The following is a 26,524-nucleotide window of genomic DNA, read 5'->3' as shown; positions in this document are numbered from 1 at the left end:
CTGGATCCTTAACCCACTGTGCTGGGCCAGGGATCGTGTTCCCAAGATACTGCTGATCCTGCTGTATACCACACCAGGAACTCCAATATTCAGTTTTGCTGCAGAAAGACTTTTCTTTTTTTCCCCAGAAGATGAAGGTGTTTCAATATACTGCCCTTTAAATCAGAATCCAAAAAATTCTGAATTCCAAAACCACATCCGGCCCCAAGGTTCCCCCTACCACCTTACCGAAATATAACTGACACTTGGCGTTGTGTAAGTTTACTGTGTACAAGGCAATGCTCTATGTGTACCCGGCAAAGTCATTGCCACAATCACTTAACACACCCATCACCTCACAGTTACATTTTGTCTGTGTGTGTGAGAGATTTTAAAATCTACTTTTGCCATCTTTCAAAGGGACGATACAGTGTTGTTATACCATGACGTATACTATGCCCAGAACTTACCTTGTAACTGGACGGTCCCAAGGGTTTTTGATACAGGATTAACTAGTAGCAGCGCCTATAGCCCTAGGTGTACTAGCCATATTGAGTACTGGTTTGTGTCAGGGATTGTTCTAAATACTTTATACATAAGTGTCTCACTGAATCCTCCCGATACCATAGGAGTCATCTTTCATTAATGAGAAATTTGAGGTAACCCACTACTTCATTGGCTGGATATCACTGCAGCAAGTAGCCCAACTGATTCATGCATTTCATTGCAATTGATAAGGACAGGTCTTTGTAACAAAAGAGGACTCCAAAAGCATCGAATGGTAAACTCAGTGACTCAAATAATAGACACAGCAAGAAGTCTGGAGACTCATGGGCAGCTAGTTTGGGGTTCAGAAGCTTCAGGTAGTTGGGGCCTAGATGCTCCCCTACTTCCCACTGTTTCCTACCAGCTGCCCTCATGGTGATAAGAAGGCTGCAGAAGCTCCAGGAATCAGCAATAGCAGGAAAGAGCCAGAGCCCACCAACCATCCACTTCTCTCTTTTCTTTTTAGGGCCGCACCTGTGGGATATGGAAGTTCCCAGGCTAGGGGCCCAATAGGAGCTGCAGCTGACAGCCTACATCACAGCCTCCTGGATCCAAGCGACATCTGCGACCTACTCCACAGCTTTGAGGCAACTCGGGATACTTGACCCACCCAGCAAGGCCAGAAAACGAACCCGCATCCTCATGGATACTAGTCAGTCCCGCTGAGCCACAATGGGAACTCTCGCCTCTTAAGGAACATCTGTCCCACAGCACTGCCTTCAACAGACCCACTAGACAATCACTGACAAAGGATTGGCTTATACCAATTTTAATTAACCAGAAAGGATCTGGGACTCGGCAGTGCAGGGCAGGACAGGCCGGGAGCTCCGCAGTGGGACGCGGGGGCCGACGGAGCCCGAGCACGCTCCGGCCTGTCCCGCACCCTGCAGCCGGAGAGGTGCGCCCTGCAGCCGCTCTCCACGCAGAGGCGGGGACCACGCCCACGGTTTGGGAAGGGCGCCCAGCCGGAATCCCTAGGCCACCCCCCACCCCGCCACAGAGCGGGGCTTCAGTTTCCCCTTCGGCGCAGCCCGGGGGCCCGAGCAGCTCAGGCCTGCAGCCTCAGGAAGCCAGGGCGAGAAGCGACAGTGCTCTGGGGCAAAAACCTGTTTGGAGGCGACGGCGTAGCTCTACAGTTGCCTGGGTGCCGGCTCCCGCCGGGACATGAGGCGGCCTCGGTGTACTACAACTCCCAGAAACGCCTCGGGTTCTCCCAGGCCGATAGGCCCGCTGGGCCATCTATCAGCCAACCAGCCACAGGAAGACCGCGGGCAGCGACCAATCGCAAGAGAGAGGAGGCGGGCGCTCATCCAGTGGATCCCAGATCTGTGGTAGACTCGTGGCGGGACCCTAAGAGTAGGGTTTTCAGAGCCCCACGGCCGACGCAGTGTTCGGAGCGGTGACAGGCAAGACCTCTTCCCGAAACAATGGCCTGGGGCAGATATGCCCTCATCTACAGAAAGCTCTAGCTTCCGCTACTCCTGCCTGCGGCCCTGCTCCGGCGGGTTTCGCGCGCTCCTCACGGCGCCCCGCCCCCAGCCCCTCATTGGCTCCCTCGGGGCACGTGGGCGGAGAGGGCGTGGACGCGGCGGAGTTGGCCAGGCGGCATCCTGCTGCCTGAGGGATGAGAGGCCGGGCAGGGTCCGGCTTGGGGCCTCATGGACACCGTGGCGCTGAGCGGGTGGCGACGGCGGAGACCAGAGGAGCTGCAGGTTCCGGGGGACGCGGTGAGCCCCCCCGGGGCTTGGGCGTTAGGAAAGGGAAGGCGGCGGCTCTGGGCGGGGCGTCGGGCCTTGAGTCTCCTGGTGTCCTGCGGGGGAGGAGGCCCGTCCGGAGAGGTCGGCGCGCACCTGCTGGGGCGGAGCGTGGTGGGCGGGGCCTGGGCGGGCGGGCCGCTCCTCCGGCCGCGCCTGCGCAGAGGTGCGGACCCGGGTGCCCCGGAGCACTGGAGATCCAGGGTCTCTCAAACGCGCGCCGCGTTCCCTGCAAGGTCTCCGGGACTCAGTGTCTAAGTCAGGGGGTGTCCTGCATCCTGCTCGCAGCTCTTCGTAAGTCGCGCCTCCACGTGCAGGCGCCGGGCTGGGTGCCACGAGAGCAGATATGCCTGTCCTTTGCTGCAGGAGAGCAGGGTAAGAGGTGATTGATAGTGGGGGGCCCTGGTCGAGATTGGGGCGGGTGGGTAATCAGGTCTGTGTAAGGCTTGAAGGGAGAACATAGGTAGGAAGCACTTAGGTTTTTAGGGAACTGAAGGGAGTCCTTTGCGATTGGAGCAGGAGGGCAGAGCCTTTGAGCAGCGCCTCTGCTAACGAATTGACTGGTTCTCACTCCATCTCGTTTATTTCATAGTTCCTTCTAAGAGCAGCACCGAGCTGCCTGCATATCGAGCATTTGATTTTTTTGTGTCTGCTTCACCCTCACGTACAGGCTCTTATCTGCACAGGATATGCCTTCCGAGTTAGTGCAGGCAGTGTTTTTCACAAATGTTTTGCACAGCATATCTAGAGTGGCTAGCTTTCTACCCTGCAGTATCTGTTTCCTCACTACCCACTGGTTGACCATGAAGCCAGTGTCACTTATGTTCTGTCACAGTAGCACCCCATTCCTTGTGCCAGATTACAGAGCATAGTTAAGCTAGTGTAGCAGAAAGGTCAAAACATACTGGCTGAAACCAGATGGAGGTTTGATTCTCCCTACCTAACAGTAGGGAGGTGAGCCCAGGGTCGTGGAACACAGAGCCCCTAAATATAAGTAGGGCAGGTGGTACCTAAATCAAAGATCTTAGGACCCTGTTTTCCTTCTGTCTCCTGGCTCCACCATGCCCTGGTGTCATCATCCAGACAAAGGGAAGTAAAGTGGCACTTTTGCACTGGCATTTAAAGAGCTTACTGTTTGCACAGAGCACCTTTGTGGGAAATGAAAGAGATAGTGGTCAGAGGAGGGTGACAGAGGCGACGACAGAGAGGAGAGTGAGATGGTGACAGTACCCAAACTTGGCTGTATATTTTGGAGGAAGAACTGACACGTTTTGCCGTGGAAGGTTGTGCAAAGGGAGGAGTCCGCGTGGCTCCCGGGTTATGCCTCGAGCACCTGGGTGTGCGGTGCTGCTGTCACTGAGGGAGGAGTGGTGAGTGACTGCAGGAGAAAGCAGGGAGTTCCTGGGGCCAGGCTGAGTTGTATGTCTTTGAGACTTTTTGCAGAGTTGTGGCAGAAACTACTGGTAGTTGAGTGGGGACCATGTGGATTATCAATTTCACAACCGTCTGTGTAGCGCCCGTATTACCAATGAGGAAGCAGCTAATAGAGAAGTTAATCAACTGGCCCAAGGGTACACAGCTAGCAGGTGGCGACAGGAGGTCTGCCTCCAGAGCCTGTTCTTAACCCCTGGGCTATACAGCTTCCCACGTGGGGCTTGTGGAAGGAAAACATGAGACTTGAAAACCAAGTCCTAAATGGTCATAAAAGGATGAAAAGTGTGATGGTACGGGCTGTCAGGGATGGGGAGCCAGAGGTCATTATTGATCAGAGAGAACAGGGAAGGCTTACTAGAGGAAACCCTGAGGGATCTGGAATTGCTGGAATTAGGTGCCCCGTTTGAGGCTGCAACACCTCCTGACGGTAGCCAAAGAGGGAGGAGGTGCTGTCTTATTGCTGTGCTGTGTGTTGCCTCCTGATGGGGTCAAGTTCTTGTTGATGTTGTGGTGCGTCCTAGTCTTTGATCTCATAATCCAGATTGAGTTCAATAAAGTGTCTAAGGTCTTGCCCCAAGTTTTCCATTCTCGCTCTCTCACACACACCCATTAGAATTTGGCTCCTTGGGAAGTGCAGCTCATTTCCTGCCTCTCTGACAGCCTAGTGGCTCTACACCTCGTGCATTAAACCCACCCGTGGCGTTTGAGGAGCTTCAGCTCCCAGGACCTGTCTCTGGGTCTGTGAGTGATTCGTACGCCACACCGGTCGGGTGGGGCTGCTGTAATCTTGTGAGTGTCTTGATTGTGGCAAGATTAGCTCACGAGGTAACACGTGTAGCAGTTCAGTAGCTGTCGTGTTTCTCACTTCCGTCAGGTGAGGTGCTTTTCCAGCACCTGTCGTGTACTGAGCACTCTTCTAGGCTCTGAAATAAGAAAGGAGAAATGAGGTCCTTGGCTTGTGGACCCTGTGACGCAGGGGCCCGCAGTGCCTCGCTCCTTTCCGCCCCGTCCACCACAGTCACCACGCCGAAGGCTTCAGACTGATACTGTCTGCCCGGGACACCTGAAGATTCGTTTCGACTCAGCCTGTATCTCTCTGAAAACTCTCCTTTCAAAAAAAGAGCAAGAGCCGGTTCTCTGGGCAGAGCATGCCTGAGTTGCCTGGGCTCACAATTGAGTGGATGTCTTTTCGGGTTTCATCTGAGTTGATCCAAGATCCCTTATTTCCTGTGCTGCATTTTCTTTTCCTTCCTTGTCACTGTCCTTTACAAATAATATAGAAGGATGCCTGAATTCATTGGCTGTTTCAGGGCTTTTTACTTCTTTTTCTTTTTTAATATCATTATTGGGATATACACTCTGGGTTTTTGGCTGTTACAAATAATGCTTTTGTGAACATTCATGTTCAAGTTTTGGTATAGACAAATATGTTCGTTTTTCTTGGGTATATACCATGGAGTTTCTGGGCCGTATGGTAACCAGCTTTAACCATTTGAGGAACTAAGTTGTTTTCCGAAGCGGCTGCCTCGTTTTCCATTCCCGCCAGTGGTGGAAGAGGGGTCCAGCCTCTCCCCATCCTCACTCACACTTAATCCGTTTCTCACTTGCAGCCTTCGAAGGGGATGGGAAGTGTTACCTCTTTGTAGTTTTGATTTGCATTTTCCTGATGATAATGGCGTTGAGCATCTTTTAATGTTCTGCTTCGGCCTTTGTATATCTTACTTGGAGAAACGTCCGTCAGATCCTTTGCCCATTTTTAAACTGGGTGGTTGTGTTTTTATTGTCACGCTGTAGTAGTTCTTTATGTATTTTAATACAAGTCCCTTCCTTATTGGAAACATGATTTTCAAAATTATTCTCCCATTCCCTCCTTTTTTTTTCTTCTAAAAGTCATAGTTTTAGCTCTGACATTTAGATCTGCATTCCATTTCAAGTTGATTTTTGTATGTGGTGTGGGGTGGGATTCCACCTTTATTCTTTTGCATGTAGGTATTAAGCTGTCCAAGCACCATTTGTTGAAAGGACTATTCTTTCTACCCATTTAGTTGCCCCAGCACTGGGGTTTTTTTCCGTTTCTCAGTTCTATTCCATTGATCTGCATGTCTGTCCTAAAATTAGTACCATACTGTCTTGATTACTATAGCTTTGTAGTAAGTGTTGAAGCCTGGAAGTGAGTGTCCTTCAACTTTGTTCTTTTTCAACATTGTTTTAGCTACTCTGGGTCCCTTGAATTTCCCGATGCATTTTCTGGTAAGCTTATCAACTTCCGTAAAGAAGTCACCTGGAATTTTGATAGGGATTGTATTGAATCTATAAATTAATGTGAGGAATTATTGCCGTCTTAACAGTATGATGCCTCTGCTCTGTGTACATGTGATGTCTAAGTGTTGATTTTTCTCTATGGCTTTTTGGTTTTACTATGTCAATTTTCACACTCATCTTTAGTATTTCCTTTCTTCTTCTCATGTTGGCTTCCCTGTTTTTTGTTTGTTTGTTTCAAATGACTGAGGGTGGATGCTGAGGTCACTGGGCAGAGGCCCTTCGTGTTTTTCTAATGTTGACACTTAGTGCTGTACACTCTCCCTAGTGCAAGTTTTGGCCTTTTTTTTTTTTTTTTTTTTCCAAATGCTTTAAAATTTCCACTTGATGTCTTCTCTGATGCATTTGTTATTTAGAAGTGTGGGACTTAGTTTCCAAATATTTGGGGATATTTCTAAAGACCTTTGTTACTGCTTTCTGCTGTGATTCCATTGTGTGCTTGGTATGACTTGAATCCTTTGATGTTTACTGAGACTTTTTTAAAAATTTAAGAATGTTATGGTGGTAAGAATGCTTAACATGAGGCCTGTCATTTTAAATCTTAAGTGTACAGTCCGTTATTGCTGACTGGAGGTGCAGTGCCCTACAGCGCATCTCTGGACTTGTTCATCTTATGTGACTAAAACTTCATGCCTGTTGATGAATAACCCTTGATTTCCTCCTCGCCACAGTTTCTGGTATCCCAGCCTTTGATTTTGTGAATTTGACAGTTTTAGATACTTTGTGTAAGTGGAGTCCTGCACTGTCTCTTGTTACCTTGCTTATTTTGCTGAGCCGGACGAACGGTCCTCAGTGTCCCTCCATGTTGTTGCATGTTGCAACATTTCCTTCTTTTTTAGGGCTGACTAGTGTTCCATTGTTTGCATATACCATATATTCTCTCTCCATTCTTCTGGAGTGGATGTTCAGGTTGTTTTACATCGTAGCTATTGTGAATAGTGCTGTGGTGAACTGGGACATGTTACATAGCTCCATGAGGTGTTGGTTTAAGTTCTTTTGGGCAAGTGCAGAGAGGTGGGATGGCCTGCTCACAGGGCATTTTTATTTTTTTGAGGAACCTCCATACTGTTTTTCCAATGAGACAACTTTTTTGCGATTCAAAATATGGTCAGTCTTGGGAGATGTGTCTCTGCTGTTGAGTCCGTGTTCTGTGAGTGTCAGAAAAGTCAAGTTGGTTGATAATTTGATTCGTATCTTCTGTATCCTTACCAAGGCTCTTCATGTTCTGTTATTTTTAATATTCTCTCAGTTTTTGTGAGATGGTCTTGAAACCTCTGAATATAGTTGCAGGTTTGCCTTTTCTCCTTGCACCTCTGCTTTTGCTTCATGTATTGTGAAGCTCTTATGTGCATACACGTTTATGAATTGTATGTTTCCCTGATGAAATGACTCCTTGGTCATTATGAAATCACCTTTTATATCCCTGGTAACATTCTCCACTCTGGAATCTGTTTTGATATTAGTATACCAGCCTCCGCTGTCTTTGGATTAGGGTTAGCACTGTATAGTTTATTTCATCTTTTGACTTTTAATCTATTTGTATCTTTGTACTAAAGTGAGTTTCTTATAGGCAGCCTATAATTGGGTCTTGGGGTTCTGTCAATGTTTTGTCATTGTTATTCAATTGGACCATCATTAGAGTATGTAATCTATTTACATTCAATGTGATTTTTTTTTTTTGCTTTTTAAGGCTGCACCCTTGGCATATGGAAGTTCCCAGACCAGGGATCCAGTTGGAGCTACAGCTGCTAGCCTACACCAGAGCCACAGCAACACAGGATCCGAGCTGCATCTGCGACCTACACCACAGCTCATGGCAACGCCAGATCCTTAATCCACTGAGCGTGACCAGGGATCAAACCCGAAACCTCACGGTTCCCAGTCGGATTCGTTTCCACTGCGCCAGGACGGGAACGCCCCGTGTGACTGTCGATATAGTTAGATTAGAAATCTACCAACCCGCCTTTTGTTTGCTGTTGGTCCTGTCTGTTCTTTATTTACCCTTTCTCCTTTTTGGTTTGGTAAGACATTTTTTATGCTTTCATGTTATTATTTCCTCTGTTAGCTTATTAGCTGCAACTTTGTTTTTTGCTTTATGATTTGGAATGTGCATCTTCAAACTGCAGTCTGTCATCAGACGGTGCTGTACCACTGTGTACGGGAGAGCCTTACAGTATATTTCCACTCCTCTCCTCTCTGCTTTGTGAGGTCGTTATCCTACATTTTACCTTCACATATGCTGTAAACCCTGTGCTGTATTATTACTATTTCCCAGTAGTCTTTTTGTCTTTTTTTTTAGGGCCTCACTAGCTGCACGTGGAAGTTCCCAGGCTAGGGGTCCAATCAGAGCTGTAGCCACCTGCTTACGCCAGAGCCCCAGGAACAGGAGATCTGAGCCGCTTCTGTGACCTACACCACAGCTCATGGCAATGCCCGATCCTTAACCTGCCGATCGAGGCCAGGGATCAAACCCACATCCTCATGGATGCTAGTTGGGTTCGTTAACCACTGAGCCACGACAGGAACTCCCTATTTCTATTTAAATAGTCCATTAACCTTTAAAGAGGTTTCAGTGACAAGAACAAAACTTACTGTTCACCCACAGAATTACCATTTCCAGTGCAATTCATTCTTTTATGTAGATTCATATTTCCCCCTAGTTTCATTTTTTGGTTTTCTTCCTGAAGGAGTTCCTTTAACATTCTTAAAGAACAGACCTACTGGTGTTAAAAATTTTCACCTTTTGTATGTCTTTATTTCACCCTCATTTTTGAAAGCTTTTCCCACTACATATGGAATTCTAAATTGACAGCTTTTTCTTTCAGTATCTTAAAGATGCAGCTCTGCCGTCTTTTTAGATTTTGTTTCAATGAGAGATCTGTCATCGCCTGTCTCGGTTCCTCAGGATGTAGTGTGTCTCTGGTCTCTGGCTCCTTGTAGTTTTCTCTGTCAGTGGCTTTGTGCAGTTTGCTCGTGACATGCTTTGGGTATAGTTTTCTTTTTCTTTTTTTTGTCTTTTGCCTTTTCTGGGGCTGCTCCCGTGGCATATGAAGTTCCCAGGCTAGGGGTCAAATTGGAGCCGTAGCCACCGGCCTACGCCAGAGCCACAGCAACGTGGGATCTGAGCCATGTCTGCGACCTACACCACAGCTCACGGCAACGCCAGATCCTTAACCCACTGAGCAAGGCCAGGGGTCGAACCCGCAACCTCATGGTTCCTGGTTGGATTCGTTCACCACTGCGCCACGACGGGAACTCCAAGTTTTCTTCATCTTTTTGTGTGCTCGGGGTTACTGAGATTCTTGGATCTATGGGCTTATAGTTGTCTTCCAGTTCGGGACATTTTCAGCCATTAACAATTATAATCTTCAAATATTCTTTTCTGTTTCCTGCTCTCCTCTCCTTCTGGGGACTGCAGTTATCCATCATTTAAGCCTGAAGTCATACCACTGATGCTCTGTTCAATTAAAAAAAACTTCTTTATTTTCAGATAGTTTCTGCTGGTACATCTTCAAGTTCACTGACCTTTTCTTCTGCAGGCTCTGCTGTTAATTACATCCAGTACATTTTTTAAAACTCTCAGACATTACAGATTTCAACGCATAACGTTAGATTTGGATTTTTGCAAATATCTTCCACATCCCTATTTAATGTTTTGAATATGCAGAATGCAGTTATAATAACTTTATAAATGTCCTTCTCTGCTAATTATTATCTCTGTGTCAGTTTTGGGCCAGCCTTGGTAGATCGTTCTCTTTATTACAGATCACATTTTTCTGCCTCTTTGCTGGACAGATATTGTGAATTTTACCATATAGGGTGCTGGATATTTTATTTATTTATTTTTGTCTTTTTAGGGCCGTACCCGGGCATATGGAGGTTGCCAGGCTAGGGTCAAATTGGAGGTATAGCTGCTGGCCTACACCACAGCCATAGCCACGCCAGATCCGAGCCGAGTTTGCATCCTACACCACAGCGCTTGGCAATGCCAGATCCTTAACCCACTGAGTGAGGCCAGGGATTGAACCTGCATCCTCATGGATGCCATTCGGTTTTGCTAACTGCTGAGCCACAATGGGGACATTTTAGATTCCTATAAATATGCTTGAACTTTGTTCTGGGTCACAGATAAGTGACTTGGAAAAAGTTTGATCTTGCTTTTAAGATGTGCTGGGTGAGACTCGAATAGGGCTCAGTCTGGGGCTGATTACTCCAAGCAGGTTGTCTGTGTTCTCTGCCTTGTGTGTCAGAGTCAGGTGGCTTCCAGTTTTGCCGCTGGGGTCAGACAGCATTCCCAGCCATGTCTGAGCACAGGCACTGCTGTTTCTAACTCTTTCCTGCCCTTGGGTACTTTCCTCACACACGTGGGCTGATGAGCACTCAGTGGAATGAGTATGGCTTGTCACCTTCCCCTCTCTAGGCCACTGTCCTCTCTCCAGGGCTCTGTCCTTTGAGCCTCGCACACACTCAGCGGCGGGGTGTTCTGCACTCCTGGCTGCAGCCTCTGCCTCTGCTCCCCTCATGGGCTGCAGCCTGGAGACGGGAGACAGCGACGGGGGGCAGGGGTACAGGGCTCAGCCCGTTTGTGTCCCCATCCCAGGGCTCACTGTTCTTTGTGACTTGTTGCTCAGTGTCTTGAAATCTGTTGTTTCGTCTTATTTTGTCCATCTTTTGGTTGTTTCATGCAGGAGGGTGAATCTAGTCCCTGTTGCTCCGTCTTGGCCTGAAGAGCTACTTGGATGATGGATTCAAAGGTTTTAAAAGGAAGTTGCCGCACGCACACCGATGCTCAATACTGTTAAGTTTGAGGGGCTCCTAAAACCGTTCCGCAATGGTGATTGCAAACACTTTCTGTCTGCACAGAGCGTTTAGAGCTTGCGTAGGTTGTGCACCACAGCAGCGATGTCCCTGCCAGCTGGAACCACTAACAATTTAGTGCACGTCCTCAGCACAGACTTCCATCGTTGGCTCTGGTGTGACTGTTTGGCTGTGCGGCGTGGCTGCTTCTGCAGGCCGGACAGTGCTCAGGTGCACAGACAGGCTTCCCCCCACACACACCTGCACTCAGATCGTGGCCTTAGTCCAGGAGTGACGAGCTTGCGCTCTGCAAGAGGGCAGATAACTTTGAGGTACGGTCTGGAGTGTTTTGGGTGCAGCTGTTGAAATGTAGCTGTGAGGAAATTATAAAGTTCCAACCTGCCGTTTTCGCCCATTCTTGGCCTGAGGAGGAGCTGCCCCTAGACTAGAGGGCGGAGGGGAGTGTATGTCCATCTCCCCGTGGAAACCCTCAGATCTGCCTCTGCTGACACCTGGCAAATTTTCCAGTGCAGCGAGTGGTCCTTGTCAGCAGGACCACTTAAACATATTGATGGGTTTAGCTCCATTGAAGTAACCCTACAGGGTCTGACTTAGAAAGGGAGAGCATCCCCAGTGAAATGTGCTTTGTTTCACCTGTGGGATGTAGGTCTTATAGCTCATCTGCTGAGCGAGACCCTGCTGGGCACACCTCATGGAGAGGAGCTGATACGGCAGACCCCTGACAAAACCCTCTCGGTTTGCCTTTCTGGGGTCACCTTTTCATTCGGAACCAGTGTAACTCTCTCCTTAAGAAACATTTATTTCTCTACCCCACTGTTTAGTTTGGAAATCTGTCTGGTCTACTCAGTTTAATTGCATTCCGTCATCCTCCCATCTAGAAAAAGGAAATCTATCAATAATAATTCGTCCTCAGTGACAAATATGGTTGATACAGATGTTCACGCCGCCAGCTGCACACAGCCTCCATCATTCCTAGCTTTCAGGACACTTCTCTGTATGTGACGCGGAAAAGTCAAAATGAGCTTAGGCCAGTCAGGCGTGGTTCTCCACGGCCGGGGCCCTTCCAAGTGTCCGTCGGGCTCAGCAGGGACCCAGCAAGGCCCGCGACTTGGCATCTGCTTCTCTAGGTGCCAGGTGCCCGAAAGTGGTGAGGTGCCCTGCAGGTGTTCAGCAGGTGCTTGGTCCTTGCCTAACGTGTGTGTGTGTGTGTGTGTGTGTGTTTAACTGAACGGCAACAAAGGGAGGGTTACATGGTGCATAAAATTGTTGGTGCTTTCAAAGTATCGTTTGTTTAGGAAAAATGCTAAGTTGTCGGCGCCCTTTAGACCACACTCACGGCTCGTGGGTCTTCCGTCTGCATTTCCCACCACGACCACAGTGATGAGGGTTCCTAAAATTTTAGGGGTACAGTGAAGTGATTTTTCCTAAATTCAGTTGTGCAACCATCACCGCCCAGTTTGAGAGTATTTTCTTGCCCTCAGATCGGTCTCTGTGCTCCCTGGCAGTCACTCCTGTTCCTACCCCGGCTGCGAGTCTCCTTTCTGTCTCTCTAGATTTGCCTTTTCTGGACATTTCAAACAAACAGAATCATACAGTGTGTGGCTTTGCCGTGACTACTTTCACTCCCATAATGTTTTTGAGATTCATCCACAACGAAACATAGACCAGTAGCTTGGTTTTTTCATTGCTAAATAATATCTCGTTGGGTAGATGCACCACCCCGTTTATTCAGTCAGCAGCGGGTGGGCAGTGGGGCTGTTCTTCCTTTTTAGTTGTTACGAATTGGGCTGAAAACACCAAGTTCACCCGGAGACCATTGTGTGCACACGTTTTCATTTCTCGTAGAGACACACTCGAGACTGGAGCCGGTTCCAGTGTTAAGTGTAACTTTCCGGAAACTGCCACCCTGTTTCCCACCGAGTCGGCAGCATTTTGCATCCCTGCTGGCGTCCCCTGGGGGGTCTGTAGCTTGTCCACGTCCTCGTGTCGTCTGTTGTTTTGGTTTTCGTCATTCCAGTGGATGTGAAGTTAGGTATTCACAGCACTTTAAATTTGCATTTCCCTAATGACTAACAGCATTGAACATCTTCTTATGTGCTTATTAATCATTCATATCTTTTTTCCAGTGGACTGTCTATTCAAGTTTTTTGCCCATTAAAAAAATAGCTTAAATTATGTATAATTTTAAATGGGTTCCTGGACCCAGTTGCGATGTATGTTTGTCGGGGGGAGGTGCGTCCCCACAACAGTTCTTGCCCCCCCCCGCCCCCCCCCGCTGTGAGATGTCCAAGACTTCAGCATAACTACCCAGTGGGAGGGAGCACCAGGCCCCACAGGGAAAGGGCTCGGTCCCCCAGGACCGTCCTCCCCTTCAGACGCCACTTCAAGGCTTGGTCATCACCTGCGCTTCTGACCGACGGGCTCTAAATCGGAGCTTCCCACGTCCCCACCTTAGATTCAGTCAATGTGCCAGAATAGCCCACAAAACTCAGGAAACCCGTCTACTCACTAAAGAACCAATTTATCGTAAAGGGGTGTGACCCAGGAGGTAGAGGGAGAAATACATAGGATGAGTTCCCCAACAAAGGAGGGTCTGTCTCCCGAGCTGGGGGCGTGTGGAACCTTCTGGCTCCCCAGCCTGGGAGCTCGCCGAACCCCCGCCTTGCGGCCTGTTAGGGAGGCTTCATTGTGTCGGCGGGACTGACCCTTGGCCTCGGTCCCCTCCCCGGAAATCAAGGGGTGGGACTGAAGTTCCAACCAGCTGTCCTTGGCTGGCTCCTCCGTCAACCAGCCCCGGTCCTTAGGTGCTTTGCGGAAGTCACCTCATCACATAGACTCAGCTGTGGTCGGAGGAGCTTGTTAGGAATGACAAGACACCCGTTTCACCTTGGTGGCTCTGGAGCGATTTCAGGGGCCGAGGACCAGCGGTGTGGTGATGGAGATGCTGCAGGTGCTTCCATCGCTCTTGCTGCTTGGAAAACCCCCAGGGTTTCGGGAGCTGCGACCCAGGACAGAGACCAGCTCTAGCTGAGAAATGCTTAATAATCATTGGTACCGGTTCCTATGAATCACAGTATTGCATATTTACATCCCTTTAAAGCTCGTGCTTTTAAGTGCACGGGTCCGTGGATTTAGCCTGTGAACAGTGTTGTGTAAACATCACCATGATCTAATTTCAGAGCATTTTCATCACCCCGGAAAGGAGCCTGGTGCCCATTAGCCACTGCGCCCTCCCTCCCTCCCTCCCCAGCTCTAAGCCGCTTCCAACTTACTCTGGCTCTGTTGCTTTGCCTGCCCTGGACAATTCATGTAAGTGGAATCATACGGTATTTCGTCCTTTGTCACTGGCTTTTTTCGCTTTGCCTGCTAATGCCCCCGAGGTTCATCCACGCTGAGGCATGTATCAGCACTGTGTTCCCTTCTGTTGCTAAATAATACTACCTTGTGTGGTTAATACCGCATTCTATTTAACTGTGTCTCAGTTGATGGACAGGTTGTTTGCACTTTGGGGATTTCATAAGTCCTGCTGCTGTGACAACTTCATGTACAAGTTTTTGTGGGGGCATATGTTTTCATTTCTCTGGGGTAGATAGATAGCCAGCTGGGTTGTAAGGTAACTGCTTACATTTGAGGAATCACCAAACTGTTTTCCAAAGCAGTGGCACCGTTTCCGCTGCCACCGGCGACAGGTGAGGGTTCCGTTTTCCCCACATCCTCGCGGACACTTGTTTGACTGTGGCCGTTCTAGTGGGTGGGAAGCGGTGTCTTGGGTTTTGAGTTTCATTTTTTAATGACTAACGATGTTGAACATCTTCTCACGTACACGTTGCCCGCGTGTGTGCTTTGTTGGCAGGATTACCATGCCAATCCTTCTCTTGTTTAAAGAATTGCGTTGTTTGTCTTGTGGAGTTGAAAGACGTCTTTGTGAATTCTGAAGACAAGTCCTTTAACATGCGTGTGGCATGTAAACGTTTCCTCCCTGCGTTTGGCTTGTCTTTTTATTTCTTAATGGTGCCTTTTGAAGTCCAGAATTTTCCATTTTGATGAAATCTAATTTATCAATTTGTTTCTTTTTTGGGTCTGCTTTTGGTAGCATATCTAAAAAATCTTTGCCTAGCCAAAGACCACAGAGATTTTTCTCCTATGTTCTCCAAGAATTAACCCTTTTAGCTCGTGCATTTAGCTCTCTGATCCATTTTGAGGTAATTTTTGTGTGTGGTATATGATGCGGCCCCGGGTTGCTCTTTTTGCGTGTGGATAGCAGATTATGCCGGCACCATTTCTTATGCAGACTGTTCTTTCTCCATTGAATTGTCTTGGCACGCTTGCCAGGAGACCATAAATGGAAGGTTTCTTCTGGAGCCACAGTGCCGTTCTGTTGATGTGTATGTCTGTGCCTGTGCCAGTACCGCCTTGTTTTGATTCCCGTGGCTTTATGTTAAGTGTTGAGATGTGTTCATACATTGTTCCTTTAGTGTAAGTTTCCGTCTTGTCTTCCCAGTTAGACTGAACCACACTGAGTCCCGCCCTGCCCTTCCAGCCACCAGGCTCCACCAGGCAAGGTCTTTGGACTTGGCGACTTCACTTTCTTCATCTACAAATGGGAGTGAAACGCCCTGCTCTTCCTGTGTCGTGGGAATTTGTTTGTTGTTGAGTAAATGTGGAAACACTCTAAACGGTAGTGGTCTTGTTTTTGTTTGTCCTTGCAAGGGATAGTTGCTGGTTCTACCTGTGGTAAGTAGGTTTTCTGTAACTGGGCGTGTGGTGTCCCAGGTGAATCACGCAGGCAGACCTGATCCTCGGTCCAGAGCCGGCACCTTCCCTTTCAGTTGTACTTGGAGGTAAACAGTCTGCCCTTCTCTGCTCTCTTCCTCCGGGCACCCAGCTCTCCTGGAACTAGGCTGGCGCCTCCTTGTGAATTGCCTGCCCTTTGCCAGGCTGGCCTTGCTCACGGTGTGGAGTGAAGCACAGCATCCTGAGGTCCCAGGAGCTCTGCTGACTCATGGTGAGAGTGGGGATCCCGGCTTCTGGCGTTTTCTGCTGCTGACTCTGCACTGCAGAAGGCAGGCCTTCCAGGAGTGCACGGTCTTTTCCAGACGAAAATATCAGCGGGAAGGAATCTCTGCTGGTGGAAGTGCTCCGACTTTCTAAAGGGCCATTTCCAGGCCTCGTTCGTCCTGCTCGCCCGGCGCTAACGGCTCTGTGTCCGCGGCCGGCCCATCCGCTGCTCCAGCAAAGCAGACTTCCTCTGCTGTGGGAGACTTAAAGCTACACGGCCTCACTCAGCAGACCAGGCCTCAGTTAACCAGCATCAGACTGTTACAACACAAATGATCTTTAGAATAAATTCCACTAGTCAGTAAAAATCCTCGAAGTACCTTCAGAATGAAAAATGAGACTATCGTGTGTGTGTGTGTGTGGTGTTACATTAAATGCATCACCAACTTATAACGATTTGCACAGGTGTTCTCATGTCTAGTGTATATGCTTAGCTTGTGTATTAACATGTAGATCATATATGCTTAATGTAAGGTGTTCAATTTTTAAGACCGTGCCACTTGGTTGCTGTGCTGACTCAAAAGAATGCTCAGTGCCTTTCTGTGCACGCGTTCAGGAAGTTGGTGTCGTCTTTCTTTATTCTCCACGTTTTCCCGAGCGGAGGTGGAGAGGGGTCCAGAGGATGTGCAGGTTCAGCCCTGGCCAGGCCTCCGCCCTGCCCGTCCCTGTCCCCCGGCTCACTGGCGGTCCCCAGGCGCGTCAGGAGAATAGCCCCAGTCTGGTTTCTTGTTCTTCAACACAGAAGCCAGGGCTTTGAACATCATTTCTGCCAAATGGTGAACCTTTCCCCCGCAGCTGCCGCTCACCCCTCTCAGCAAGCTCGCTGGGACCCCATCACTTCCTGTAAAGGAGAAAGTCCTGGCAGCAAAGACGTGGCCCTCCCTTGCGGGGGTGCACTTGTCGTTTCCTGGGCTGCCAGCTGTGCGCGTCCCATCGTCGGGGGACACGGTACACATTCTGTGTTTAATTCTCACGTCTTGCCAGGTGACGTCTCTTGCTCCCCCATGTCCCTGTTTCAGCTGTCCTCTGGTGAGGTCGATTTTCCATTGGTCTTCGGTCATTATTATTATTAAAGTTATTGTTATTAAAGCACGAGGTCTTTGTGTATGCTCAGGATCTTAATTTTGTTTGTCCAGTGTGGGAGTTTTCTAGATGGGGGGTGGGTGGATCTTTATCTGCCTTTGTGAAGGCTGACGCATCCGCTCCAGGGGAGTGAGAGACAGCGAACCATGTACCACAGCACCAGACTTAAATGTCTCTGCAGCCTTCATTTTCTAGTCCAGCCCGGTCCACCATAACCAGGACTATTTGCGGGGTAAACGTGCAGGTCAGTGAACACGCAGCCAGCTTTCAGTAATCCACCGCAAATAGCAGAAAACACGAGTCATTTCATCCACTCGGCTGCCAAGGGCCGCCAAGCAGGTAATCCAGGTTCCCTAGAGGAGCCCGGGCTGCCGACCACCGTGGGAGCCCTGTGGCTCCCACTTTCGCCTCCCACGGGCTGGAGGATCCAACGTCCGGCCACCTGAGCCACTTGAAGAATGCCAGCTTGTCACCATGGATCCTTATGGGTCCACTGACCTTGATGTGCCCGATGTTACTTGACCCCACGGAGAAATGGTTTTGAATGTGGTTCCAGAGTGTGTGGGATTTCGCCCAGAACGTACGGCTTCCAGCTCGTAGTCTCAGAAAGGAGCGAGGGACAGTATGTCATTGCTGTTACCTGCCTGGGCGCTCGCTTACTGGTGGAGGAACGAGGAAATCCGTGTGTAAAATGACGCGGGCACACCCCGCGTTCCCACTTCTTCCCTCTGCCCCGGAGATTGGCGGCTGGCAGTGCAGCCATTTTACGGCCTGCCTCTGTTTGCAGTAGAGAGATTGGGCAGGTCCCGAATTCCCAGAGACCCGGTCCTCGGTCCTCGGCAGGATTTCCCGTGACTCCGGCGAAGACGAAGGCTGCGTCACTTCCCATCACGCGCTTTCTGCAGCATTGGCGGTATCCCGGTGCCCTGGAGAACAGCGTGGACGTCAAGTTAGACGTGGACATCAGGGGCACACGGGAGGGCCTGCGGTTAAGTTCATTCAAGGGAGGAGGACACTCCGTAGGAAGAGGCCAGCCCTTCCTGCAGAGCAGACGCGGAGCCGGGGAGGGAGGCCGCCTCCGCGCACCCAGGTGATGTTGCTGCCAGGGCCCCTCGGCCAGCGGTTTCTTCCTGCAGACATGGGGCCAGGTCGTAGAGCGGGGAGCCTGCCATCCTCTGCGGTGGCAGCGGGGCATCGGGGCTGTCTTGCATGGTTGGTTTTAAGAAGATACTGATGATTTAGAAACTCCAGGGCAGGGCGTCTAGGTTAGGTTAGGAAGATTGTGGAAAACCCCTCAGACATGGGACAGTGAAAGGCAGTGGGAATGTTTAGTTGGCGGGAATAAGCCTCAGAAGTTCCTGAGAGCTGTTTTCAACCATCCAAAAGGATTTTTATTTTATACAAGTGACTACTTATGTTGCTCAGTTAGAATTGGTGGGTGAAGGCGGTGGGAGGGCCATTTGACTTTGCATCAGTGTTCCCAGAAGTGTGGACTTTTTGTCTTCATTTTTCAAATCTTGATTTCGAAATAGTTTTATACCTAGAGAAAGATTGCAAAAAGCAATATCGAGAACTTGTGTACAGCCTTCCCCTAGGCAGCTCGCATAACGCTGGTACCGTTGGCGGGCCCGCAGTTAACAGTGGTGCGGGACTGCTGGCCTCTCGCAGCCCTCACCGTCTCACGCGGTTTCCCGCTGGCACCCTCTCCTGCCCCTGCTCTAGTCCAGGGCCCCCCGTCGCACGGCGCGGGGTCCTGGTGCTGCTTTCTTCCAACCCGTCAGGCGCCCTCATCTTTCCCGACTTGGTGCTGTTACCGAGCTGGGTCAGGTGTTTTGCGGAGGGATGTCGCGCCCTTTGGTTTGTCCAGCGTTTTCTGTGATGAGATTGAGGCGCGAACCCCCAGAGGCGGTGGTGCCTTCCCGGTGCATCACATCGGGGCCGTGAAATCCGCCTGTCTCGTCGCTGCGGACCTCAGCCCTGCCGCTTGAGGAAGGTGGCTTCCTCCACGGGGGAGTCACTGTTTTTCTCTTTGCAATTAATAACATCCCTGGGGGGATACTTTGAGACTGCCCCCATATGCTGTGCCTCCGCACACTTTTGCCTCCTGGTTTTGATGTCTGTTGGTAAATCCTGCCTGAGCTGTCTTTCACTGCGGTACTTACCTAACGGGTTTGTCTTTCGCGCCTTCATTTTAACTTGTTAATCAGAACTCAGCTGTAAGGACGGACCACCTTTTCTCCCCCAGTTGCCTACACGTGGGTGGCCTGACGAGTGTTTATTCTGTGGGTTACAATCAAATACCATTGTTATTTATTTGATTGTTTGGGCCGCACCAGCTCTGGCCGCCTTCAGATCGGTGTTATTTCTTTTTGATGTGCTCTTGCCCTTTTAAAAAAACACCTTTTTTTTTTTTATTTTGGGTGCCACAGAACGATTAAGGCTCCTCTTATATTTTCCCTGCTCCATCCCGGAAGCAGCCCCTTTCCACGGAGCCCAGATTCCTTTAATGGGAGAATGGTATTGAGAAACCAGGATCTAGGGGCTAGGTGTTGTCTTGCCGTTGTTCTCAGCACACAGCTGGGAAAGGTATATGTTGTGGGCATGTGTATAGTGTGTGTATTGTATACATATGTATCGTGTGTTATAAAATACAGATATCTTATGTATGGATGTAAATGTGTGTGTGTATTTACACTTACGTATACCCACAACTCCCATCTCTCTCTCCAGATATGTACGAACAACTGTTCATTGACGCTGATGCTCTTCCATGTCCAGTCCAGCCTCCCCCCCGAGAGGTCATTGTGGCTGGCCTCTTCTCTGTTTCTTCATTTGTAACATGTCTGTCTTCAAGCGCAGAAACCTGGCTCTCATTTTTTACAAAACATTTGCTTATTTATGCAATCCTAGGACACCAATACAGTTGGCTCACAATTGCTAACCTCTCGAGACACAGATTCACTAACTAGAGCTGGGATTGACTTACAGCCCCTGCCTTAGAAGAGGTGCTGGTAAAGAGGTGGTCTCTTTACGTTTTATCTGGATGTTCTGCAGTAACGTGGTGATAGGTCTGAATGTGAATTCTTCTTTTTGTTTTTTTGATTCTGTGTGGGGTTTTGTTGAACTTTTCAATCTAATTCATTTCATGCTTTGATTCTGGAAAATTCAGTCATCAGTGTTGCCTCGCTGTCGTTCATTTACTTGAACCCCACATCTCGAGGATGTCTGCTGACTCTTCTGTCTACCCTCGTTCCCCATTCCCAGTTTTCAGTTTTGTGTGTCTCTGAGCCCCCCGGGCTGCAGTCTGGTAAGTGTCTGCTTCTGTCTCATGGGTGATTAGTTTCATCAGGGACTCGCCAGAATTTGGTCCTCTGTTGACTTGGTCTGTACTGTGCTTTCGTCTCCACCATTGCCAGTTGGCTCCTCTGGCCTGTCCTCACCCTCCTGAGTGTCGGCTCAGGACCGTGTTTTCAGGCTTGCTCTTCAGGGCCGCGGCTTTCGGGTCGGATGCTCAGGCTTCCTTGTGACCCTTCGTGGGCCATTTGGGCCCCGCTTCCTGACCTCCTGGTGGACGGACATTTCGAACTAATGCTGGGGTGAACAGTGACCACGGTTCCAAGGCTCAGGGCCACCCGGGCACAGGCTCCTGCACCGCGGCGGCCTGGGCCCTGCCGCTGGCTGGGCCCGTTTACCCAGCCGCGCTCCGGCTTGGGGCGCTGAGATCGTTTCCATAGCGTGGCTCGTGTGTAAGCGGTGCTGCAGCGCAGAACCCCGTGTGGTCCTTCCTTTTCCCGCTGTCGTTGTCGTAGGTGTGCCTGGAGGGTAGGTCCCTGGAGATGTCACTTCCGAGTTGAAACCTGTGCCTGTGGCTCCCTCTCTGATGTGCAGACTCCCCGCAGCACTTTGATCACCGCCAGAACGTCCTTCCTTCCGCTGTAAACGTTTTACCAGCCTGCGAGGTGGCGGTGATGTCTTGATATCCTCTCCGTTTGCGCTTGTGTAAGTGTTCCTGAGCTGAGGCTTTTTCCTGGTGCTGGGAGGCCATTTTTGCAGCTTTGTGCGTCAGCTGTCCGTTGATGTCTCTTTTCCTACTTCTCTTTGGGTCTGGGTTCTTCGTCCGTCCGTGTTCGTGTAGCAGGGTTATTAGCCCTTCTCCTGTGGTTTGTGCTGCAGATATTTGCCTCCAGCTTGCACTTACGTCTTCGCTTTGTTTAGGGCTCTGTTTTGATTTTCCCTGCAGACATTTTTATATAGTCCAGATTATCAATTTCTGTTTCGTTACCTCTGGGTTTTGAATCATAGTCAGAAGGCTTTCCCTCCATCAATGTTCAAGAAGCGTCTCCTCACATTTTCTGCCCGGAGTCACAGTTTCATCTTTTTACATTTAGATCCCTAATCCATTTGAGGTATAGGCTAAGAAATACAGATCTCATTTTGTCTTTTTCCAAATAGCTGCTCACTTGTCCCAGCACTGTCTATTAAAGAGTCCATCTTTATCCCACTGACTTGATATTTCCATATCCTTCCCGTTTATTTATGAATTTCTATCCCATTGATCTCAGTGTCTATTTATCACCAGTATTAGCTTTTTTTAAGTAAATTGAAGTATTGTTGATTTTCAGTTTTGTATTGGTTTCAGTTTGTATTAGCATAGTGAATTGACTTTTTAATTTTTTTTGTTTTTTTTGCAGATTATATACCTCTGCAGGTTGTTACAAGATTCTGGGTATACTTCTCCGTGCTATACAGTAAATTGTTGTTGTGTATCTATTTTACATATGGTAGTTTGTATCTGTTAATCCCATACTCCTAATGTGTTCCTCCTGCCCCACTGTCTCCCTTTGGTAACATAAATTTGCTTTCTATCTCTGTGAGTCTCTTTCTCTTTGTATATCGATCCATTTGTATTATTTTTTAGATTCCACATATAAGGGATGTCATATAGTGTTTGTCTTTGTGTGACTTATTTTACTCAGTGTAATATTCTCTAGGTCCATCCATGTCGCTGCACATGGCAGTGTCTCTTTGTAGGACTGAGTAATAGTCCATTGTGTATATGTGCTGCATCTTATGTGCTGCATCTTCTTAAGCCCATTATCTGCTTATGGACACCTAAGATTGCTTCCATGTCTTGGCTATTGTAAACAATGCTGCTGTAAACATTGGGGTGCAGGTATCTTTTCAAATTAGAGTTTTCATTTTTTTCTAGCTATATACCCATGAGTGCAACTGCTGGGTCATATGGTAGTTCTGTTTTTAGTTTTTTAAGGAACCTCCATACCGACTTCCGTAGTGGTTGTACCAATTTACCTTCCTACCAACAGTGAAGGAGGGCTCCCTTATAGCCATACCCTCTCCAGCATTTATTTCTGGCCATTCTGACTGGTGTGAGGTGATACCTCATTGTGGTTTTGATTTGCATTTCTCTAATGATTAGTGATGTTGAGTATTTTTTCATGTGCCTGCTAGTTATTTGTATGTTTTCTTTGGAAAAATAACTGTTTAGTTCTGCTGATTTTTTTGGGTTAGGTTGTTTTTTTATTGAGTGTTATGAGCTGTTTGTGTGTTTTGGATTTAACCCTTTGTCATTTGCATCGTTTGAAATATTTTCTCCCATTCTGTAGATTGTCCTTTCAATTTGTTGATGGGTTCCTCTACTCTGTAAAAGCTTTTAAATTTGATTAGGTTCCTTTTAAAATCTTATTGGCCTTCTATTAGGCTTTTATTTCTTTTGCCTTGGGAGACTGATCTAAGAAAGGATTGCTACAATTTATGTCAGAGAATGTTTTGCCTAGTTCTTTTCTAGGAGGTTTATGTCTTACATTTAGGTCCTTAAACCATTTTGAGTTTTGTGCCGTTTTTCGGCCGCACCTGCAACATATGGAAGTTTCTGGTCCAGGGATTGAATCTGAGCCACACCTGTGACCTACCACAGCTGCAGCAACACCGCATCCTTAGCCCGGCTGCTCCAGGCTAGGGATCAAACCCGCACCTCAGCAGCAACCCAAGCTGCTGCAGAGACAACTTGAAACCTGTTGTGCCACAGTGGGAACTTGGTTTTGAGTTTATTTTTGCATATTATGTGGGGAAATGTGCTCATTTCATTGTTTTACATGGTGCTGTCCAGCACCCTGCTTAATTATAGTTTTTACGGTATGTTTTAAGGTCCAGTCGTTTTTTTCCCTGCAGGATTTTCCTGGCTGTTCTTGCATATTTGCTTTTCCTTGTGATTTTCAGTATCGGTTGTGCAAGTCTAGACAGTGGTTCATTGCTGGTGTTGCTGGGAGTGCCTTGAGCTTAGAAACTGGGGGAGGGAGGGCTGTCGTCTTTGCAGTGTCGTCGTCCTACCCAGGAGCAGATGGTGCCTTCTCATTTGTTCCTGTGCACTTCTGTGTCTTTCCAGAATGTTTGAAATCCTCCTGTTAAGGTTATTCCTAAACTTTTAATCTTCTTTGTTGTAATTCTTTTTCATGGGGTTTCCGTAACTACTTATTGTTTAAAATTTGAAGGCTACTGATTTTTGTATGTTAATCTTTTTTTTTTCTTGGTCTTTTTGCCTTTTCTAGGGCTGCACCCACAGCATATAGAGGTTCCCAGGCTAGGGGTCGAATCGGAGCTGTAGCCGTTGGCCTATGCCACAGCCATAGCAATGTGGGATCCAAGCCGCTTCTTCGACCTACACCACAGCTCATGGCAACACCAGATCCTTAACCCACTGAGCAAGGCCAGGGATCGGACCTGCAACCTCATAGTTCCTAGTCGGATTTGTTAACCACTGCACCATGACAGGGACTGCTGTCTATTAATCTTATATCCTGTTGTCTAGTGGATTATTTTACTGTTTGAGCTGGTTTTATCGTGGAATCTCTGGCGGTTTCCAGGTACGCATTAGGATGTCATCTGCAACTAGAGCTAACTTCTTAACCCATTCTTACGTCTCTGATTGGCTTTTCCTTTGCAGTCGTGTTGAGCAACCTGATGCCCTAGGACAGTGGTGACTGGAAACGGAGCCTGGGCAGTCTTGCCTTGTTCCTCATCTTCGTGGAAATGCTGTTAGTCTTTCCCCCATAAATAAGATACTGGCTTTAGGGTTCAGCTGTGTATATTTATTCATATTAAGAATATAACACTTGGCGTTCCCAACATGGCTCAGCAGTTAGTGAACCGGACTAGCGTCTGTGAGGACGAGGGTTCGATCCCCGGCCTCACTCAGTGGGTTAAGGATCCTGCATTGCCATGAGTTGTGGTGTAGGTCGCAGATCCGGCTCAGATCTCACATTGCCGTGGCTGTGGTGTAGGCCGGCAGCTACAGTTCCGATTAGACCCCTAGCCTGGGAACCTCAATATGCCGCAGGTGCAGCCTTAAAAGACAAAAAGACGAAAAAAAAAAAAGAGTGTAACACTCAATTCCTGTGTTCTTTAGTTTTTGTAAATGAGTTTTTAATTTTGTCAAAGGATTTTTCAGCATCCGTGGAGATAATAACATTGTATTTTCCTTAGCTTTATGAATGTAGTGAATATTAACGGATTTCCTAATATTGAATCCAACTTTCATTTCTGGAAAAAAATCCCGCTTGGTCGTGGTGTCTGATTTCCTGACGTGGTGTTGACTTCTGTTTGCTAATGCTCTGTTTGCTGTTGTTGCGTTGATGTGTATGAGCGACTCTGGTCTGCAGTCCTCTCTGTTCTCGGCACCTGATTTATCAGAGATTATACATGCTTCGTGGGAGGAGTTGGGGCTCTTCCTTCCTTCTCGTGCTCAGGAGTGATTTCTGCGTCGTGCACCGGAATGATCTGATCTTTGAAGACTGGGCGGAATCCCCTGTGGAACTGGCTGGTCCTGGAGCCTTTTCTGGGCTGTTTGCTCGTAACCCTGTCTCTTTCTTCTGTGGCGCCTCCTCTGTTGAAGCTTGCGGCAATGCAGGGTCCCTAACTCACTGAGCAAGGCCAGGGATCGAACCTACATCCTCACGGATACTAGTTAGGTTCTTAACCAGCTGAGCCACAATAGGAACTCCCTGTGTGTCTTTACTGAGACTCTATTGTGGACATGGGAGGATTTGTATTTCCTAGTGATTACTTTTGTCTGTAAATCTGTTTTAATGTCCTTAGTGATAACCTGCTTTGCTATTTCGCTCCTTACTATCTGATTTATCAGTTTTTTCTAGTATCCTTTGATGTGCACTTGTCACTTACCTAAGACTGACTTAAGTAACAGTCTGCATTTTCCCTCTTTCCCTCTCCCTTCACCTTCCATTTTTCATTTGAATTATTTCTGCTTTGTCAGTAGGTCATATTTGCACACTAGGCTTTCAGCCCAATCCCACCTTTGTTTTGAATGGAGTCTTAGATGGACATCTCAATACTTTGAGGTCCCTGTGCTGGGGCTTTTCCAGTCGTCACTGGTCAGCTGGAACTTCACCCTCCCATAGACCCCTGGGGAGTAGCATTGTCTAAGGTCATGTGTGTTGGAACTGCTTTTCTGTGATCTTGATGTTTGAAGGACAGACAACTTTGCTGGTTTTAAAATTCTTATTCACGTTTTCTTTCGTTGAGTTTTTAAAGAAGTTGTTCCGTTGTTGTCGTACTTGTATGTTGGTTTTGAAAGGCCTGATGCCAGTCTCACGCCTTTGCACGTTCACTGATCCGCATGCCCGGGGGGGGGGTCTTGAAGATTTTATCTTTGAAATCTCACAGTTTTATTAAGAAAGGTCTCAGCATTGATCACTCTGGGTTCATTTCCCAGGTACCCTCTCAGCCCTTTCATGTTAAGATTTGGTCATTTTTCTGTTTCCGGAAAGTTTTCTCAGATTATAGTGATTTTTTTCTTTGTTTGTTTGGGCCGTGCCTGCAACATATGGAAGTTCCCAGGCCGGGAGTCGAACCTGCACCACAGCTGTAACCAGAGCCCCAGCAGTGTCGGCACCGGATCCTTAACTCGCCGGGTTGTAATTTTAAATATTAGCTTTGCTCCATTATTTTGTTTTCCTCTTTTCAGAACTCTGATTTGTGAACATTATTCCTTTTTTGGCTTCCATTCCTCCTGCTGCTTTTCTTTCCTTTTTAATATTTTTCTTTCTGTCATTTTGCTTCTCTTAGTTGTGCTTTTATCCTTCTTTGGAGCCCTTTATTAATTTTCATTGGAATTTATTCTCAGTGCATTTTATAGTCACTCATGTCTAAGATAACTGTGATGCTTCCTTCCACTTCTTTCCTGAGTCCATTCAGGTTTCTCTTGGTTTCCCCTGCCTCTGTCCCTTGCTGTTTTTAATTTTACATTTCTAATTCAAGGTGGGTTCCTGTCTCCTCAAATATTTATCCGAATGTTTAATTGTGTTTTTGGAGTATTCGAATTCCAATTTTCATTGGATTCATGGTTGTTTATGAGGAGGAGTTGTATGTTATTGGGTGTTTTGAAAAGATTGCTGGTCTGGGAGTTCCCTGATGGCTCAGTGGGTTAAGGGTCTGGTGGTGTCACTGCTGGTCTAATGGTCCGTCTTCCGTTAGTTTGGCCAAGGCCAGGTGCAGCAGCT

General features: G+C 48.0%; 1 protein-coding gene across 1 annotated transcript in view; it reads left to right on the top strand.

Annotated features, from left to right (window-relative positions):
- The first annotated feature begins 2,084 nt into the window (after nucleotides 1-2,084).
- Nucleotides 2,085-26,524, top strand: part of C15H10orf143 (chromosome 15 C10orf143 homolog) — a 37,448-nt gene continuing 13,008 nt past the window's right edge. The window contains exon 1 of the mRNA XM_047761181.1: nucleotides 2,085-2,252. Coding sequence (XP_047617137.1) covers nucleotides 2,184-2,252 — 69 coding nt within the window. The 5' untranslated portion in view covers nucleotides 2,085-2,183. The remainder of the gene's footprint in view (nucleotides 2,253-26,524) is intronic.

Source organism: Phacochoerus africanus, chromosome 15, assembly GCF_016906955.1.
Source record: "Phacochoerus africanus isolate WHEZ1 chromosome 15, ROS_Pafr_v1, whole genome shotgun sequence".
Classification (NCBI taxonomy): Eukaryota; Metazoa; Chordata; class Mammalia; order Artiodactyla; family Suidae; genus Phacochoerus; species Phacochoerus africanus.
The sequence above is the reverse complement of the archived record's forward strand: the minus strand, read 5'-3'. Positions and strand labels throughout refer to the sequence as shown.